The sequence below is a fragment of the Leptodactylus fuscus genome, chromosome 8, assembly GCF_031893055.1.
Source record: "Leptodactylus fuscus isolate aLepFus1 chromosome 8, aLepFus1.hap2, whole genome shotgun sequence".
Lineage (NCBI taxonomy): Eukaryota > Metazoa > Chordata > Amphibia > Anura > Leptodactylidae > Leptodactylus > Leptodactylus fuscus.
In genome coordinates, this window is record NC_134272.1 from 42,560,686 (window position 1) to 42,579,807 (window position 19,122).

A 19,122-nucleotide genomic window follows, 5' to 3' on the forward strand; every position below is an offset into this window, starting at 1 on the left:
CTTCCAACCTATGTTATAGATGCATTTAGAGTGCCTGTTGTATTGTATTTTTGAAATTTTGGTTACCATAAGCCTTCAGTATACCCAGTACCTTAACCATTTGCAATTTTTGGTAATGAGCTGACTTATTGATCTATTTTGACTTAATGAAAAATAAAATACATTCCACTCTGAATGTATTTTGCTTTTAGCAGTTAGTGTGAGTTGGAAAAAATGTGGAAAGCATGAAAATAAAGATTTAGAATTGCTTAAAATAATTTTTTTTACAACTTTCATGTAAAATGTACTTTACATTTTCCTCCTTGTATATCATATTTAGTTTTTTATATTTTTGTTTGCAGATCATCAGATGTCATTGGCCATCACTTCATGTATACATTGTCTCTAATCTGCTTCTTGCTTTTGGGGCACAACTCTATGCTATATCCAGCAAAGGTAACATGACCTTAACTTTTAGGTTCAGTCTGAAGTGTTTTAATGACACAGGTAGTTTAACCGTCTTAGAAATAGGTCAGTTTTGTTTAATTGCACTGATTAGGTTTCAACACAGCTTTGCGTAAGCAGTGTGCAATGCTGACAAGTGGATACAAATAAACCCAGAAAAATGATAAACTTGCACTTCTATATCAAAATTGCAAAATGTAATATTGCTATCTAAGCCTCAGGCTAGCTGCGCATGACTGAGTCCGTGTGTTAGCCAGATAGCTTTAACTTCATGCTGACAGCAGGACTCCTAGCATCCTAGTTATCGTTAATGGTAGGAATCTCTGCCTCCTGGAAACATACTGTACCGTGCCAGACAGTATATCGCGGGAGGCAGGAGCTCCTTGCATCATAGATAAGTATACTGCTAAGAGTCCTGCTCCCAGCATGAAGTTCAAGCTAGTAACACAAAAACACACACACACACACACTGTTTTGTCATGCTTCAGATTGCCCTCAAAATAAATTAATAAAAAGAAAAAAATGCAATCAAATATCAGAATGTCATACATTCCTCAAAATGGTATTCATTAAATCTGTAGCTCGCCCCATGGAAAAGCCTTGTCCATTTTCATTAGATGGAAATTTAAATAAGTAATGTGTTTCAGACTACGGCAACGCAAAGCAATTTTTTTTTCAGTGGTTTCGGTATAATTATACAGGGAAGAGGTAAGTAGAAGAAAATGGCTTGCAACACTCCTGAAGTTTTAAAATTCCATCTTTAATTCAGTCCATTAAAAATTGAGTTCACACGATAGAACAAAGTGCCAAAAAAAGTAATGAGGTAAGTGCATTAAAAGAAAACGCTAACGCGTTTCGGGGTGGGCCTCCCCCTTAGTCATAGCGTACAGCAGGGGTCCTCAAACTGCGGCCCGAGGGCCACATGCGGCCCACCAAGCACTTCTGTCTGATCCGCCGACAACGCCGGCAGGCGTGCATTTATAATGAAGCTCCTGGGGAGCTCGGGCCAGGCCATGGAGCGCACTTCACTTTACCTATTGGAGGGCACCGCTCCCGATGTCTGTGCGACCTGCTCTGCCTCCGGCCCACTGTTTAAAAAGTTTGAGGACCCCTGGCGTACAGCATAAACGACAGCATACCAATATATAGATCCACAAGTGTGTCATACACCAGTGTTCAACATTTCACTAATTACCAGAAACTAGTTTCCTTTTGTCATTACTTCAAATAAAGTTGTTTGAAAAACAACCATTGTCCAATTCATTATTTAGGAAATATCTGCTAACTAAACCTCATCTCAGCTATTGTTGTTAACATGTGGTTAGTATTCAGTTTTAGTGAGGTAATAATAAGAAATATAATCTCTCTCACATACTGCAGCATCTGCATCGCTCCCTACTAATAAGAACAGGGAGCGATGCAAGAACCACAAACCTGAGAAATCAATAAAATTGCTTCTAGTCAGCGCAAGGGCTGCCCAAGGCTGATCTGGGCTAAACAACCTGTCAGCGTATTGAATAAACATTGCAGAAGGAAAAACAACCATTTGGAACTACTAGAAAAATGAATACCAAAAGATATACTAATAATACATTTACCATAAGACACCTATCAGGAACATATTAACATTTCCTGTTAAATTGGAAGGAAAGGATATACAGGTTTTAATATACTGTATAATCCTTGCATTACAATGTAAATAGATAAACAACCCAACACTACTAATCACATTATGGATCTATATATTGGCATGCTGTCGTTTATGCTATACGCTATGACTAAGGGAGATGTCCACCCCGAAACACGTTAGCGTTTTCTTTTAACGCAATTAACTTTTATTACTTTTTTTGTCACTTTGTTCTGTCGTGTGAACTCTATTTTTAATGGACTGAATTAAAGAGGAATTTTAGAACTTCAGGAGTGTTGCAAGCCGTTTTCTTCTACTTACCTCTTCCATGTTGGCTACCCTCCAAGGTCCGGAGGTTTGGTTTGGCACCTCGAAAATTAATTTGTCTATGTGGTAAGGTACAGTCTATCACTTTATTCATAATTATACAGACCCATGGGAGCAGTCAGGTCCCATGTACATAAATAATGTTTTCTGCATAGTATGCGGATCCAATCAATTCTATGGCTCCTTACACATCTGTAGTTTTTACAGATCAATCTCTGAGGTGCAGGTCCTATTTCTGACTTTGTGCCACAGACTTTCCCATATAAGACCATGGGATCCTAACAATTTTTTTGTGGATCCATGATTACGTTGACATATGGACATGTATTTTTGTGGAATACAGATCTATTTTCTCATGCAATAAAATTTTTTATTAAAATTAAATAAATAAAAAGAACAACTAAAAAAATGGCCATGTTTTCTTGTAGGCTTTGGCCTGTTTGACGTAGGTAACCTGGCATCAAACATTTGTTTTATTTGCTTCAAAAAACTCATGCGGGTGTGGTTTGTTTTGTTTGTTTGTTTTGTTTTTTTTATATTAATCATTAGTCACATAAAGGGCAGACCACATGCATTTTTTAAAATTCAGAAATAAAATTGCTCTTGTATAATCGCACCCTTAATAAATCATTAATAGGCTTGTCTGCCCCAAGTGCATTCCTAAATTCCCAATTAGAGAATTATGAGTATATAAACAAGTACTGCAGTGTGTGTGTGTGTGTGTGTGTGTGTGTGTGTGTGTTGTTTTTTTGTTTTTTAAATCATTATATACTTAGTTCAGCTCTGTGTAATTCAGCCCATATTGTTATTTCGCGTAACTCTCACCCTGACTAGATAAAGTGTACAGGAATTAAAGCAAAAGTCCCTGACTTCCTGCATGATGGACGGTTTCCCACAGGGGGAAATAGAAAAAAATTAACTTTATCCCCCAAAACACATTTCAACATCATTGCAGCCCTGCCTTAAAAGGACCAGCTAACATCGTTTCAGTGATTGCTCCATTAACACAGGTGTGGGTGTTGATGAGGACAGGGCTGGAGATCAATCTGTCATGATTAAGTAAGAATGACACCACTGGACTCTTTAAAAGGAGGCTGGTGCTTGGCATCATTGTTTCTCTTCTGTTGACCATGGTTATCTCTAAAGAAACACATGCAGTCATCATTGCACTGCACAAAAATGGCCTAATAGGGAAGAGTATCGCAGCTAGAAAGATTGCACCTCAGTCAACAATCTATCGCATCATCAAGAATTTCAAGGAGAGAGGTTCCATTGTTGGCAAAAAGGCTCCAGGGCGCCCAAGAAAGACCAGCAAGTGCCAGGACCGTCTCTTAAAAGTGTTTCCGCTGCGGGATCGGGCTACCAGTAGTGCAGAGCTTGCTGAGGAATGGCAGCAGGCAGGTGTGAGTGCATCTGCATGCACTGTGAGGCGGAGACTCTTGGAGCAAGGCCTGGTCTCAAGGAGGGCAGCGAAGAAGCCACTTCTCTCCAGAAAAAACATCAGGGACAGACTGATATTCTGAAAAGGGTACAGGGACTGCTGAGGACTGGGGTAAAGTCATTTTCTCTGATGGATCCCCTTTTCGATTGTTTGGGACATCTGGAAAACAGCTTATTCGGAGAAGACGAGGTGAGCACCACCACCAGTCTTGTCTTATGCCAACTGTAAAGCATTCTGAAACCATTCATGTGTGGGGTTGCTTCTCAGCCAAGGGAATCGGCTCTCTCACAGTCTTGCGTAAAAACACAGCCATGAATAAAGAATGGTACCAGAATGTCCTCCCAGATCAACTTCTCCCAACCGTCCAAGAGCAGTTTTGGCCATCAACAATGCCTTTTCCAGCATGATGGAGCACCTTGCCATAAAGCAAAGGTGATCACTAAATGGCTCAGAGAACAAAACAGAGAGATTTTGGGTCCGTGGCCTGGAAACTCCCCAGATCTTAATCCCATTGAGAACTTGTGGTCAATCATCAAGAGACGGGTGGACAAACAAAAACCTACAAATTCTGACAAAATGCAAGCATTGATTGTGCAAGAATGGACTGCTATCAGTCAGGATTTGGTCCAGAAGTTGATTGAGAGCATGCCAGGGAGAATTGCAGAGGTCCTGAAGAAGAAGGGTCAACACTGCAAATATTGACTTGCTGCATTAACTCATTCTGTCACTATAAGCTTTTGTTACTCAGAATATGATCACAATTCTATTTCTGTATGTGATAAAAAAAAAACATCTGACAAACACACATAAAAACCAGAGGGCAGCAGATCATGTGAAAATATTTGTGTCATTCTCAAAACTTTTGGCCATGACTGTATGTGTGGGATGTGGTAAGACCTTCCAAAATTCACTTTTCTGGCCCTTAACGTGAGCCCTTCCAAATTAAGTTAGAGGCCCTTAAGCTGAGGTACCAGCAGAGATTGAGGCCCTTTAGGTGACTTCAGCCTCTTACCAGCAGAGTTTTAGGCCCTTTAACTTAGATCAGCCTTGCACCAGCAGAGTTTTTTTCCCTTTGGGTGAGTTGAGCCTTGAACCAGCAGAGTGTTAGCCCCTTTAAAATTGTTAGCCCCTAAAATGGTGGTTCCAGAACCATCACTCCTTGTGTGGGATTGATGCAGTGAATTGGACTGAGGACCCAGACATTGACCTTGATTTTGATTAGGAAATTGATAACATTTTGGCATCAAGTCCTGGGTGTAACTTTTATTCAGAGGACTGCAAAGGTGGAGAATTGGCTGCAACCACTACTACCTGTAATGGTCCTTTAATATTGGACTCTACATTACCTCTACAGGGTTCTGATCAGGTGTTAATAGTCCAAACAACATGCTTCAGTACTTTAGATGTAGATCAGAAATCACTTTCCCTTCCGACACCAGATTTAACCAAGCTTCACCATCATCATCCTGCTGAGATGGAGCCACTAAAGGAAACCTTGCCTTCAAAGGCATGTTCTGGAGCTGCGACTGAGCCAAATCTAAACACAGAGTCCTTTGGAACTGAACAAAATTCACCAGAAGTGTTTTTGGCTCTTATGGTGAGTTGAGCCTTGCACCAGCACGTGTCCTGTAACATCAGGCAGGCCCTAAGTTCTGCGCTTTGCACAAAGTTCCACTTGACCACCGACGTGTGGACAAGTGCATGCGGCCAGGGACGCTACATCTCAATCACGGCACACTGGCTGAATGTAGTTGAGGCTGGGACCGGATCTCAAACTTTGGCGACCTGCCATGTCTCCCCGCCCAATATTCCTGGCAGGAGTGCTGAAACACTGCAACACTGGCGTGGGGAGACATCCGCAGGATGTGCTGAAGCTCATCAGCTTGGGGGACAGACAGCACACTGCCTCCGAGGTGAGGGATGCCATCCTGGATGTTATGGCAATATGGTTTTCCCCGCTGCACCTGGGCCCAGGCATGTTTGTGTATGTGATAATGGCCGGAACCTGGTACCAGATCTGGAGCTTGCGAGACTCAAATACAGTCCACATATGGCCCACGTTTTCAACTTGTTGGTTCAAAGGTTCTTTGAAACCTACACCATTGTGCCTGATATACTGGTGAACGTGTGGCCATTTTCGTAAGTGAAAAGTAGCCTCTGCTAGGCTGAAAATATTCTGAGCACACTCCTGTCATCTTCGCACCGTTGGCTGACGGAGGAAGACGAGGGGGATGAAGTGGCATTTCATGTCACTGTCCCACACAAGGCTTGAGGGGAAGTTCAGTGTATTCCATTACGAGAGTAACCCTTACAGTTGGGGGCAGCGAAGTCATGCCAAGTAACACTCTGGCACACATGGCTGACTTCATATTGGTTTGCTTTTCAAGAGACAAAGGCATAGTTCACATCATGGAGAGCAAACAATACTGGATTGAACCAAAAATTGGATTGAGCTTCTATAGCGTGACTGAATTGCTGTGTATCACACTTAGCTTTTGGGGGGTAGACCCTTAAAAATTTGATTGAGCTGATATAGCCTGATTGAATTGCTGTGTCTCCCACTTAGCTTCGGGGGGTACAGCATTAAAAACAGGTTTGACCATACATGGCCTGACTGAATGAACGGCTGTCTCCCACTTGGCTTAGGGGGGTACACCATGTGGAAAGCTGGATGTTGCGTATATAGACTGAATTGCTGTATATCCCACTTAGCTTTGTGGGCGTACAGCATTAAAATCGGTTTGACCATACATGGCCTGACTGAATCAACGGCTGTCTTCCACTTAGCTTTGGGGGGTACAGCATGTGGAAAGCAAGATGTTGCGTGTTTAGACTGAATTGCTGTGTATCCCACTTGGCTTCGGGGGGTACAGCATCAAAAACTGGTTTCCAGCATGTGGAAAGTTGGATGTCGCGTATATAGACTGACTTAATTGCTGTGTATCTCACTTAGCTTCGGGGGGGGGGGGGGGGGGGTCTTGACCATACATGGCTTGACCATACATGACTGACTGAATGAACGGCTGTCTCCCACTTAGCATTGGGGGGTTCAGTGGAGCAAAGCTGGATGTTGCGTATATGGACTGATTGAATTGCTGTGTATCCCACTTAGCTTTGGGGGGTAGACCCTTCAAAATTGGATTGAGCTGATATAGCTTGATTGAATGGATGTGTCTCCCACTTAGCTTTGGGGGTAGACCTCTAAAAATTGGATTCAGCATACATAGCCTGACTGAATTTCTGTGTCTCCCACCTAGGTTTTGGGGGTACACACCCTGGATATCTAGATTGAGCGTACATAGCCTGACTGAATTTCGGTGTTTCCCACCTAGGTTTTGGGGGTGCACACCCTGGATATCTGTATTGAGCGTACATAGCTGGACCTAATTGCGCTGTATCCCTGTTAGGTGTTTGGGGGGACACTGCCTTGAAAGCTGGTTTGAGCGTGTATATAGCTGGATTGAATTTTTCCGTATCCCTGTTTTGGGGTTACACACTGCCTGAAAAGCTGGGTTGAATGTATATAGCAGCCACTAATTCCTCTGTATTCCTGTTTTGGGACACACACCGTCTGTGGAAAGCTTGATTCCTCTCCCTGCAGTATATAGCTCTGAAAAGAGCTGTTGTTTTTCTTCCGTTTTTCCCTGCCTACTAGAAGCTATCTAGCCCTCAGCAGATCTCTCTCCCTATCTCTCACTGCAAATGACATGAAGATGGCGCTGGCTATTCTTATAAATGGGAGGTCACATGTTTTTGGCAGCCAATGGGTTTTTTCACTTTTTTTCACTGCCTTCGTTTTCGTAGTTCCTGTCCCACCTGCCCTGCATAGTTATTTCTTGCAAAAAACGCGCTAAGGAAGGTGGGAGGGGATACAAATTTATGCTGCGTATGCCGCGTGGTATTCGATTGGAAACAAATACCTCGAACGGCCTGATATTGGATCGAACACCTATTCGATCAAACGGTGTCTGCTCATCTCTAGCAGGGACATGAGAGCAGTACACATGAAAAAAAGCTTGGAAAGGGACAGAAAATCAGGTGATGGATAGAAAGAGGGGTTCTGCTGGATTGCCTCTTAAAAACATTGCTAGCATACTGACAACCATTCATGTGCATGGAGCCTTCACTGAGCATGGGTGTCTTGCTGGATTGCTGGTTGAGCCACCACTATTCAGACAGAAAAAATGGGCTTAGCTACTGTATGTAATACATAGCTGTGCTAGGTCAGTCCTGAAAAGTAAAGGTGTTGCAGCTTCTCTGGACCTAGTGGAGTTCTTAGTTTTTGTTTGGTTTTTTGTTTGTTTTTTCTTTAAGGGTAATGTGAATTAATCATATAATATATATATATATATATATATATATATATATATATATATATATATATATAATATATATATATATATATATATAATATATATATATATATATTTTATATAATTTTTATTTTATTTTTCTTCCCCTCAATATTACTATGGTTTTTTTTTTCAACTGTAATTTTTATTAAATTTTCAAGCAAAGTATACAACCATAAACAGTAGACATACAAAATACAACAAAATAAAGGAAAAACCCTAACTGAAAACGGCTTTCCACAACTGCATAAGACAAAAAAGAACACAGTACAACAGACAAACAGAGGAGACTAACAAAACAAACAGGACAGAGGGGAGTAGGACAAAAGAGAAAGGGTGAGCAAGCAAGCGGGGGGGGGGGGGGGATATGAACAGGCGTGAGAGGACAAGGGAAGGTCAAATAATTTTACTATGTTTAAAATAGCAATTGCTTGTCAGCTGGCAGTAAATGACTCTCTATTAGAATCAGCTGTAAGTCTTCGTAATTGCTTTCCAGGTAGCAGTTTACAGTTTGATGCATCATTGGACATGGCAGCTAAACCGTACAAGGTTGACCCTGTTGTCAATATCTGTCGATTCCTTCTGAGGTAATTTTTTTTTATTCATTGTATTTGTGTCTTGTGTGCTATTTGGATATGTACATAATTCATGCACATCTGTGGAAAAATTGCTCTACTGGAGACATCGCTAATGTTTTCCTCTCAAAAATTAGTTGGAAAACACAAATATAGTGTACCACCAAATCTAACATGCAGTTATGACAATTTATTCTTGGACATTTACCAAAGAATTAGTCAGTTGTGCTAAAAAGTTTATATACCCCGGCAGATTTTTGGTTTTTTTTGGCCTTTTTTCAGAGACGATGAATGATAACACAAAAACTTTTTCTCCACTCACGGTTAGTGGTTGGTTGAAGCCATTTATTGTAAGTCTTCCATGTTTTCTCTTTTTAAATCATAATGACAACCAAAAACATCAAAATGTCCTTGTTCAAAAGTTTTTAGTTTTTTTTTATGTAGATTGTGAGCCCCACATAGAGCTCACAATGTACATTTTTCCCTATCAATATGTTTTTGGAATATGGGATGGAAATCCATGCAAACACGGGGAGAACATACAAACTCCTTGCAGATGGTTTTTTGCCCTTGGCGGGATTTGAACACCAGAGCTCCAGCGCTGCAAGGCTTCAGTGCTAACCACTGAGCCACCGTGTGGCCTCATCCTTGTTCAAAAGTTCACATATCCTGGTGCTTTTGGCCTGATAACATACCCAGAAGTTGACACAGTTGTCCACGGATCTACGGGAAAAGGTAGTTGAACTGTATAAAAGCGGAAAGGGATAAAAAAGATATCCAAGGAATTGATAATGCCTGACAGCAGTGTTCGACCTGTGATTAACAAATGGAAACTCACGGGCTCTGTAAAAAACCAAACTACGGTCAGGTAGAGCAACCAAAATTTCAGCTGCAACTGGCCAGAAAATTGTTTGGGATGTAAAAAAAAATTTTTTAAAAAAACCCACACATAACATCAGCTGAAATACAGGACGCTCTGAAAACTATCAATGTGGCTGTTTCAAGATGCACAAAAAGGAGGCACTCGAAGAAAAATGTGCTGCATGGTTAAGTTGCCAGAAGAAAGTCATTACTGCACAAATGCCACAAAGAATCTCGTCTTCAATATGCCAAACAGCAGAGAGACAAGACTCAAAACTTCTGAAACAAAGTAATTTGGAGTGATGAGACAAAAATCAAACTTTTTGGCCACAACCATAAACGTTACATTTGGAGAGGTCAACAAGGCCTATGATGAAAGGAACACCATTCCTACTGTAAAGCACGGAGGTGGATCGCTGATGATGTGGGGATGGGTGAGCTTCAAAGGCACAGGAAACTTCGTCAAAGTTGAAGGAAACATGATTGCAGCACGTTATCAGCAAATACTGGAGGCAAATTTGTACTCCTCAGCCAGAAAGCTGTGCATAGGACATACTTTGACGTTCCAACATGACAACGATCCAAAACACAAGGCCAAGTCGACCTGTCATTGGCTACAGCAAAAAAAAGGGAAGGTTCTGGAGTGGCCATCTCCGTCTCCTGACCTCCATATCATTGAGCCACTCTGTGGAGATCTGAAGTGTACAGTACATGTAAGACAGCCCAGAAATGTACAGGAATTGGAGACTTTTTGCCAAGAAGAATGACAGGGCCCCCCAGAGCATTAATTGCTCGGGGGACACATGGTATCATGGAACCATAAAAACAACTTATTATAGTTTAATTTTAATTAAGGTTAAAAGTTTCTCTCATTGATTATTTCCCCTTTTAATTTCTGTCAGGTAATTTTTCCCGCCTGTTTTTCACTTACCTCAGGGAGTCAGGGTCAAGTTCAGGTCATCCCTCTCAGCTGACGGGGTCTTCTAGAACGTTCGAAGTGGGCGTGGCCTTGAATCAGCTGTTCTGGGATTCCGTCAGCTGATTGGAGAGATCAGGTGTTTTGGCGCGAAATTTGAATATAAAAAGCCGGCAATCAGCTGTTCGGGCATTCGCGACGTGATCTTCAAGCGAGAACATAAGGAGCCTCAACCACAACTACCACAAAAGACTTCAAACTGTTATTGATGTTAGAGGGGCTAATACACGGTATTAAGAACTGGGATATGTGAACTTTTGAACAAGGTCATTTTGATGATTTTCTTTGTCATTATGATTTAAAAAGAGAAGACACAGAAGTTTGACAATAAATGGCTTCAACCAACCACTAACCATGAGTGGAGAAAATGTTTTTGTGTTTATAATTCATGTTCTCTAAAAAAAAAAAAAAAAAAAAAAAGACCAAAAAATCTGCTGGGGTATGTAAACTTTTTAGCACAACTGTATATGGTATGACTGAAAAAAAGACTTTTTTCTGTCAATTTCAACCAAGTTGTAAAGGACGTGACTTAAAATAAGTATTGTATACATTTCTATGCACCATTTTTTGAAGTGGTCAGCTGTTGCTGCTATAACCATTTCCTGCGGTGGGCTATTCCACAGATTTGCAGTCCCTGCAATGAAGACTTGTCTCCTCTAGAGATTATACATATTTTTCTCCCGATGGATGGGTTGCTCCCTTGTCTTTTTGAGGATATTTTACGTAGAACATATTTTCCTCATATTTCTTACATGGGCCATTTATATAGGTATTTTTTATATCTCCCCTTAAAAGCCTCTTCTCAAGGTTAATCAAATTTAACTTTAAACTTAATTTCTCTTCGTAACTGAGGTCCACCATGCCCCCTTATCAGCTTTGTGGACCTCTATTTTCCAACTGTGACATCCTTTCTATGAACTGTTGCCCAGAACTGGACTATGTATTCCAGATGGGCCTGCAGCAATGACTTTTATTAAGTGTTAATTATATTCCTCTTCAGCAAGTCTCTTTAATACATGACAATATCCTGCTGGCCTTAGATGCAGCTGATTGACATTGCATGTTGTAATTTAACCTACAAGGACATCCAGTGACTCACCCTGCTTAACTCCCCCTAGGACATATCTTGCATGTGTGGAGAATCGCTCAGGTAGATGCTTGAGATTGATTCAGATGATCTTAAGCGCTTCCTGCCACAGGCATTTTTCATTTTCTGATTTTTGTTTTTATGCTCCATTTTCTAAACCATAACTTATTTTCTGTTCAGTCATATAAATATTTAATTTTTGTCCAAAAAATTGTACTTGAAGCTGGAAAAAAATATTTTCTATGAGCTTTCGACAGTGTTCAGTGTGGAGCCACTCCCACTACTAATGACATTACCTGTATTCTATGGGTCGGTACAATTCCAGATTTATATAATGTTGGTGTTTTGTTTTTTTATTTGTTTAAAATTTTAGCCTCTTACAAAAATCTAAAAGTTGGCAAAAAAAAAATCTGGGATTCTCTGTGTAGGGAGTGCATTAGAGATGAGCGAACAGCGTTCGATCGAATAGGTATTCAATCGAATATCAGGCTATTCGAGATATTCGATTCCAATCGAATACCACGCGGCAAATGCAGTAAAAATTTAAAACGGAGTGGGGGCTCTGAAGAGAGCAACATTACGACCACTGCCATGCGCTGTTATTTGGAATAATATTATTTGGAATTTTGTATCCGTCTTCTCCCAAGAAACTAATGGAAATATCGACATTAATGGTGATGGAGATGAGGGGAAGGAGGACTCCAAGCTGACTATAAGCGAAGGTCTGGTAAGAGAGCACTTAGCCAAGTTACAGGAAACCAAGTCCCCAGGACCAGATGATTTACACCCTAGAGTCCTGAAAGAGATAGCAGAGGAAATAACAGAACCCCTTGCTATAATCTTCGGTAAGTCATGGGAAACAGGAGTGGTCCCTTTAGATTGGAAAAGGGCAAATGTTGTCCCCATCTACAAAAAGGGGAAAAGGGACGATCCAGGAAATTACAGGCCGGTAAGTCTGACCTCGATAGCAGGAAAAATCTTTGAGCAAATTGTCAAGGAACATTTACTTCAGTACCTGGATGGGAAGGCATTAATTAACCAGAGCCAGCACGGCTTTAGGACCAATAAATCTTGTCAGACTAACCTGATTTCCTTCTACAACAAAATCACTGAATGGTTGGACCAAGGGAATGCCGTGGACATAGTATATCTTGACTTCAGTAAGGCATTTGATAAAGTATCACATAACCTTCTTATTGAAAAAATGATTAAGTATGGCTTTGACAAAAAATCAGTTAGGTGGATTCACAACTGGCTTAATGATCGGGCACAACGAGTAATACTAAATGGCTACACATCCAACTGGAAGAAAGTCAAAAGCGGGGTGCCGCAGGGCTCTGTTCTGGGCCCAGTACTTTTTAATATCTTTATAAATGATCTGGACGATGGAATTATTGGGGAACTCATAAAATTTGCAGATGATACGAAGATAGGAGGAATAGCCAACACTAGAGAGGAGAGAGAGTGTATTCAAAAGGACTTAGACACACTGGAACAATGGGCTGAGGCGAACAAAATGGTATTTAACAGGGACAAATGCAAAGTTCTACATCTGGGTAACAGAAATGTAAAAAACATATATAGTATGGGAGGAATAGAATTAAGTGATAGCATAGGGGAAAAGGACTTGGGCATAATAGTAGATCACAAATTCAACATGAGCCAACAGTGCGGTGCTGCTGCAAAAAAAGGCTAATAAAATTCTGGGATGTATTAAGACAAGCATTGAATCTAGATCAAGAGAGGTCATTATTCTGCTGTACTCTTCCCTGGTCAGACCACACCTGGAATACTGTGTACAGTTCTGGGCGCCTCAATTCAAGAAAGACATCGATATATTGGAGCAAGTCCAGAGAAGAGCAACCAAAATGGTGGAAGGTCTGCAAACCATGTCCTATGAGGAGCGGCTAAAAGAACTGGGACTGTTTAGTTTGCAGAAGAGAAGGCTGAGGGGAGATTTAATAGCAGTCTACAAATATCTGAAAGGTAGTCACAGTGCAGAGGGATCTACCCTATTCTCATTAGCACAAGGAAGTACAAGAAGCAATGGGATGAAACTAAAGGGAAAGAGATACAGATTAGACATTAGGAAAAACTTTCTGACAGTGAGGGTAGTGAGAGAGTGGAATAGGCTGCCACGGGAGGTGGTGGGCGCTCCATCAATGGAAATCTTCAAGCGGAATCTGGATAAACATATAGCTGGAATGATTTAGGAAAACCTGCACTCGCAGGGGGTTGGACCCGATGGCCCTTGAGGTCCCTTCCAACTGTACCATAAGAATAAGGAATGCAAGCACTGGGCTCAGTGGGAGAGATCAAATGCAAGACAATCGTCGTCCGGCGTTGCCCCAACTGCCTCTCTCACTGTTGCCAGTGCTGGCACTGCAGTCCAGACCACCAGGCAGGACACCTCCACATCTGCCTCCACCACTTTGGGGACTTCTCCCTCATCCTCCCCTTTTCCTGCCTCAGCTCCTTCTCCTGCACCATCGTGCGCCTCTTCCCAGCAACCCACTATCTCCCAGACGTTTGAGCGCAGGCAAAAGTACAGAGCTACCCACCCACATGCACAAGCCTTAAACGCACACATCTCCAAACTCGTGGCCCAGGAGATGTTGCCGTTCTGGCTTGTGGAAACTCAGGCCTTCCGTGACATGATGGCAAGTGCGGCACCTCGCTATGCCTTACCTAGCCGTCACTACTTCTCCCAGTGTGCTGTCCCCACCTTGCACCAGCATGTGTCATGCAACATCAGGCGGGCCCTAAGTTCCGTGCTTTGCACAAAGATCCACTTGACCACCGACGTGTGGACAAGTGCATGCAGACAGGGACGCTACATTTCACTGACTGCACACTGGGTGAATGTAGTTGAGGCTGGGACTGGATCACAGTCTACCTCTTCTGTCCGCTCAACATTCCTGGCAGGGGCTCTGAACCACCACCCTCTTCCTCCACCGCCGTCACATCAACCCCAGCTACCTGCTGGAAACGCTGCAGCACTGGCGTGGGGAGACGTCAGCAGGCCATGCTGAAGCTCATCAGCTTGGTGAACAGACAGCACACTGCCTCCGAGGTGAGGGATGCCCTCCTCGATGAGACGTCAATATGGTTTTCACCGCTGCACCTGGGCCCAGGCATGGTCGTGTGTGATAACGGCCGGAACCTGGTAGCGGCTCTGGAGCTTGCCAACCTCCAACACGTTCCATGCCTGGCCCACGTTTTCAATTTAGTGATGCAACGGTTTTTAAAAACGTACCCCAATTTACACGAGCTACTGGTGAAAGTGCGGCGCTTGTGCGCCCACTTTCACAAGTCTACAGTAGCTGCTGCTAGCCTCAAAACACTCCAGCAACGCCTACATCTGCCTAAACACCAGCTGTTGTGCGACGTCCCCACACGCTGGAACTCGACGTACCACATGTTGACCAGAGTGTGTGAGCAGCAGAGACCCTTAATGGAGTACCATCTCCAAAACCCAAGGGTTCCTCAAAGTCAGCTCCCGCAGTTTCTGCACCTTGAGTGGCCATGGATGGCAGACTTATGCAAGATCTTACGTGTCTTTGAGGAGTCCACCAAGAGGGTCAGCTGTGACGACGCACTAGTGAGTGTAACAATCCCGCTCCTGTGTGTGATGCGAAAATCCCTCATCGCCATTGGGGATAACGCATTGTACGCTGAGGAGTCGGGCATAGGAGCAGAACCATCCCAGCAGGATAGTCAGTGCACACTCCTGTCCGCTTCACAGTGTATAGTGACGGAGGAGGATGACGAAGTGGCAGATGATCTCATTGTCACACAGGAGGCTAGCGGGGAAGTTCAGTGCGTCCCATTGCTGCAGCATGGGTGGGGCGAAAGGGAGGAAGAGGAAATGGAGAGTGACCATTCCGGTGGGGGCAGCGAAGTCATGCCAAGTAACACTCTGGCACACATGGCTGAATTCATGTTGGGGTACTTTTCAAGTGACAAACGCATTGTCAAAATCCTGGAGCGCAACCACTACTGGATTTTTGCAATCCTCGACCCCCGGTATAAAAATAACATCTCGACTTTTATTCCGGTAGAGGGGAGGGCCAATCACATTAATGATTGCCACAAGCAACTGGTGAAGAATATGATGGAAATGTTTCCATCAACTCTCGTTGGCGGCAGAGAGGAGAGTTCCTCCAAAAGGCTAACAACTGCCATCCGGTCCACACCCACCAGGGGCACACTCTCCAAGGTCTGGCACACGTTAATGGCACCCCCTTGCCAAACTACCGCCACTGATGGGCCTAGTGTCACCAGGAGGGACAAGTATAGGCGCATGTTGCGGGAGTACCTGGCCGACCACAGCCCTGTCCTCTCTGATCCCTCTGCGCCCTACACTTATTGGGTCTCCAAGTTGAATTTGTGGCTGGAACTTGCGCTTTACGCCTTGGAGGTCCTTTCCTGCCCTGCCGCCAGATTGCCATCAGAAAGGGTCTTCACAGCTGGCTGTCAGCTGACTTTCATCAAAATGAACAGCCACTGCATTGACCCATCATTTTCATGTCCACCAGTGTCAAGCACCCCAACATGAAGTTCCATGTGTGTGCTCAACCTCTCCAGTTCCTCCTCCTCCACCATCAGCGTTGCACAATTCTGCTCCTACTAGATTCAATCCACCCTAAGTCCCCCGAACTCTGCTGGTTAGAGGCTTAATCCACCCTAATTCCCAAAAACTTTGCTGGTTAGAGGCTCCACTCACACAACTATGCTTGTTACAGGCTCAATCCACCCAAAGGGCCAACAACTATGCTGATTAAAGGCTAAACTCACCATAAGGGCCTAACATTCTGCTGGTTACAGGCTCTACTCACCCAAAGGGCCTAACATTCTGCTGGTTAAAGGGTATACTCACCCAAAGGGCCTAACATTCTGCTGGATAAGGGCGCAACTCGCCATAAGGGCCTAACATTCTCGCCATAAGGGCCTAACATTGCTGGTGCAAGGCTCAACTCAATTAAAGGTGCTTCTTTCCAAACCGAGGGTGATTCCTTTCGGTAAGATCTGATGGTTGTTTCCAGCAATGATTATCCTGGTTGATCGTGTTCAGTAATGAGGCCAGCTCAGCATGAGGATATGGTACATTAGGTTGTCCATACCCACTAATGTGCATGAAGTCATCACAGTAAATGTTTTTATTTTTCTCCAATTCAATCTCTGAATGAACTGCTCTGTAAGATGGCCTAGGGACTGCTGCAATGGCAATCACTGGGTTTTCCAGATCTGGTTCCAAAGAATTTTGTGTCTTGAAGAGACAATCTTAGGCTGACTGCTGGTTGCTTGTGCTGCAGCATTTGGAGTTGGGTCTGTCAACCTTGTGATGAACTCCTCACACACACACATCCACAGTGACAGTTAAGGGCGGGGGCTGTTGGTTTTCCATTACCTATTCCATCTGTGGTTGTCATGGGCAACGTGATTTAAAGGGGTGCCTGGTAATGTTTCTTTAGCTTAAAATTTGGGTTTCTATCCATACAATTGGGGAGGAAAGAATGTTTCCAGGTATTTTTCCACTTTCATAGAGGTTCTTTTGAGTGTGGAAAGTATGTAGTTAATAGGCTGTGATAGTGGGGTAATACTGTGACTTGGGCGTGTTAGATGCCCCCAGGCATGCTTCCCCTGCTGTACTAGTTTCATTCCAGAGGTGTTGTCATCATTTGCTGAGGTTTCATAGTGGACTTGGTTGCTGTCTTTAGTCGAATGGTAGTTTCTCCTGAAACGAACATTTTTTCCCCATAGACTATAATGGGATTTGATATTCGTTCGAATAGTCAAATATTGAGGGTCTATTTGAAATGAATATTTCACTGTTCGCTCATCTCTAGAGTGCATAAAGCATTTTTTTGTGGAGCCCAGATGTACTTTTTATTTTATACCAATTTTAGGAATGTATATTTCTTTGATTGGATTTGTTCAACTTATTATGAGGCAAAACGGTGGGTAGTCGTCTTTGAATTTTACCTAATGTGTATGTTTTTTTTCATTTATTAAACTATGCTGATCAGCCGCCATATTTAAATATCTAAATACTAAACATCCACTGTACTAGAACAGTAGTAGCATTAAAAAAAAAATAGAGAAAGAGAAATGTTTGAAATATACGAAAGCTGTTTGTGTTTTGTGCAACTACACCTAATGTTTTACTTTTTATTTAGTTACGACTGGTTCAGAGATACCTGGGATAATTTATTGCTTCCACATCTGGATTCTTCTGAGTTACATTCTATGAACCTACTGTTTCCACTGGGATCTTTAGTTCTTTTCATGTTTGGCACTGGCATAGCATATTGGAGTGGAATTTTGTTCAAGTCATCAATTGGAATACTGACATCAATATGGAACTATTTGAAAAGGTTTGTTGAATACTTACCATTTATGTTAGGCATGTAGTTTTTTTTTTTCCTTGTTTTTTTTTTTCTCCATTAAAGGGAGTCTGTGGGCCATAAATTGGTTCTAAATCTAATAATACCTTGAAGAGGTGATTCTACAGTTTACAAATAGGTTCATATTTGGAGCCCCATTTGCATGTAAATCCCCATTTTATTTGTATTCAAATGAGTGGAAAGATGCTTTGCTCAGGCATTTAGAGCTGAAACTGAATCTTGAGCAAGCTAAGGCACATCCCCTCAATGAAATATGAATATATATGAATTTATATCAATTATCATTTAAATCAAAGAGGCATAGTTGAAAACCTATAAAACACAGTTGTGATTAAAGGGGTTGTCCCATAACATGGATCCTATCTATACTGCTTGTTAATGTGGATTTAAGACTTTTCCTAAATACACTGCTTCAGCAAAACTGCTTTGTTTGTCCACTAGCTTTATTTATTCACTTCATTGTTGACACTGCGTTTCTATGGCCCTTGGGATTATCTGCTCATTTCCCAAGTGATGTAGCTGCCTACTCTCAGGAGGGTGGGAGGGAGAGGGGTGGGCCTGTGTCTGTAGCTGTTCCTGTGTCTGCACCACACATGTGACCTAGCTTCCTGCTCTCAGATATAGATGGGGGCAAATGAGTGCTGTTTTCTTATATAAAGCGTTTCTGACACTTAGCCAGGGACGCCCTTCTGCCCAGCAGCACCTATCGCGCTGTGCTCTAAGACTGGGAAGGGGGCATTCCTCTATGCTCACACTGTACAGCACGATAGGCGCTGCTGGGCAGAAGGGCGTCCCTGGCTAAGTGTCAGGAACGCCCTTCTGACTGTAAAGCCCTACGGTACCGGGACCGATAGCGCTTTACCCGGGGCACAGATCGGGAAAGCAGATAGTCCACTGAATTCAGCGCACTGTCAGCTTTCCAGCAGTATATAAAACTGCATGTGCCCGATCTGATGAAAGGTCCTCTTTAAACCGACTGATAAGAGCTCAGAAATCCCGGAGCTCTCACCTCCCCTATCTGTGTC

The 19,122-nt window shown here is 42.8% G+C and overlaps 1 protein-coding gene across 1 annotated transcript in view; it reads left to right on the top strand.

Moving 5' to 3' along the window:
* The window catches only part of PGAP1 (post-GPI attachment to proteins inositol deacylase 1), a 133,625-nt gene that overhangs the window by 99,308 nt on the left and 15,195 nt on the right, over positions 1-19,122 (top strand). Inside the window, exons 20-22 of the mRNA XM_075285178.1 lie at positions 342-435; positions 8,688-8,778; positions 17,870-18,067. Coding sequence (XP_075141279.1) covers positions 342-435; positions 8,688-8,778; positions 17,870-18,067 — 383 coding nt within the window. The remainder of the gene's footprint in view (positions 1-341; positions 436-8,687; positions 8,779-17,869; positions 18,068-19,122) is intronic.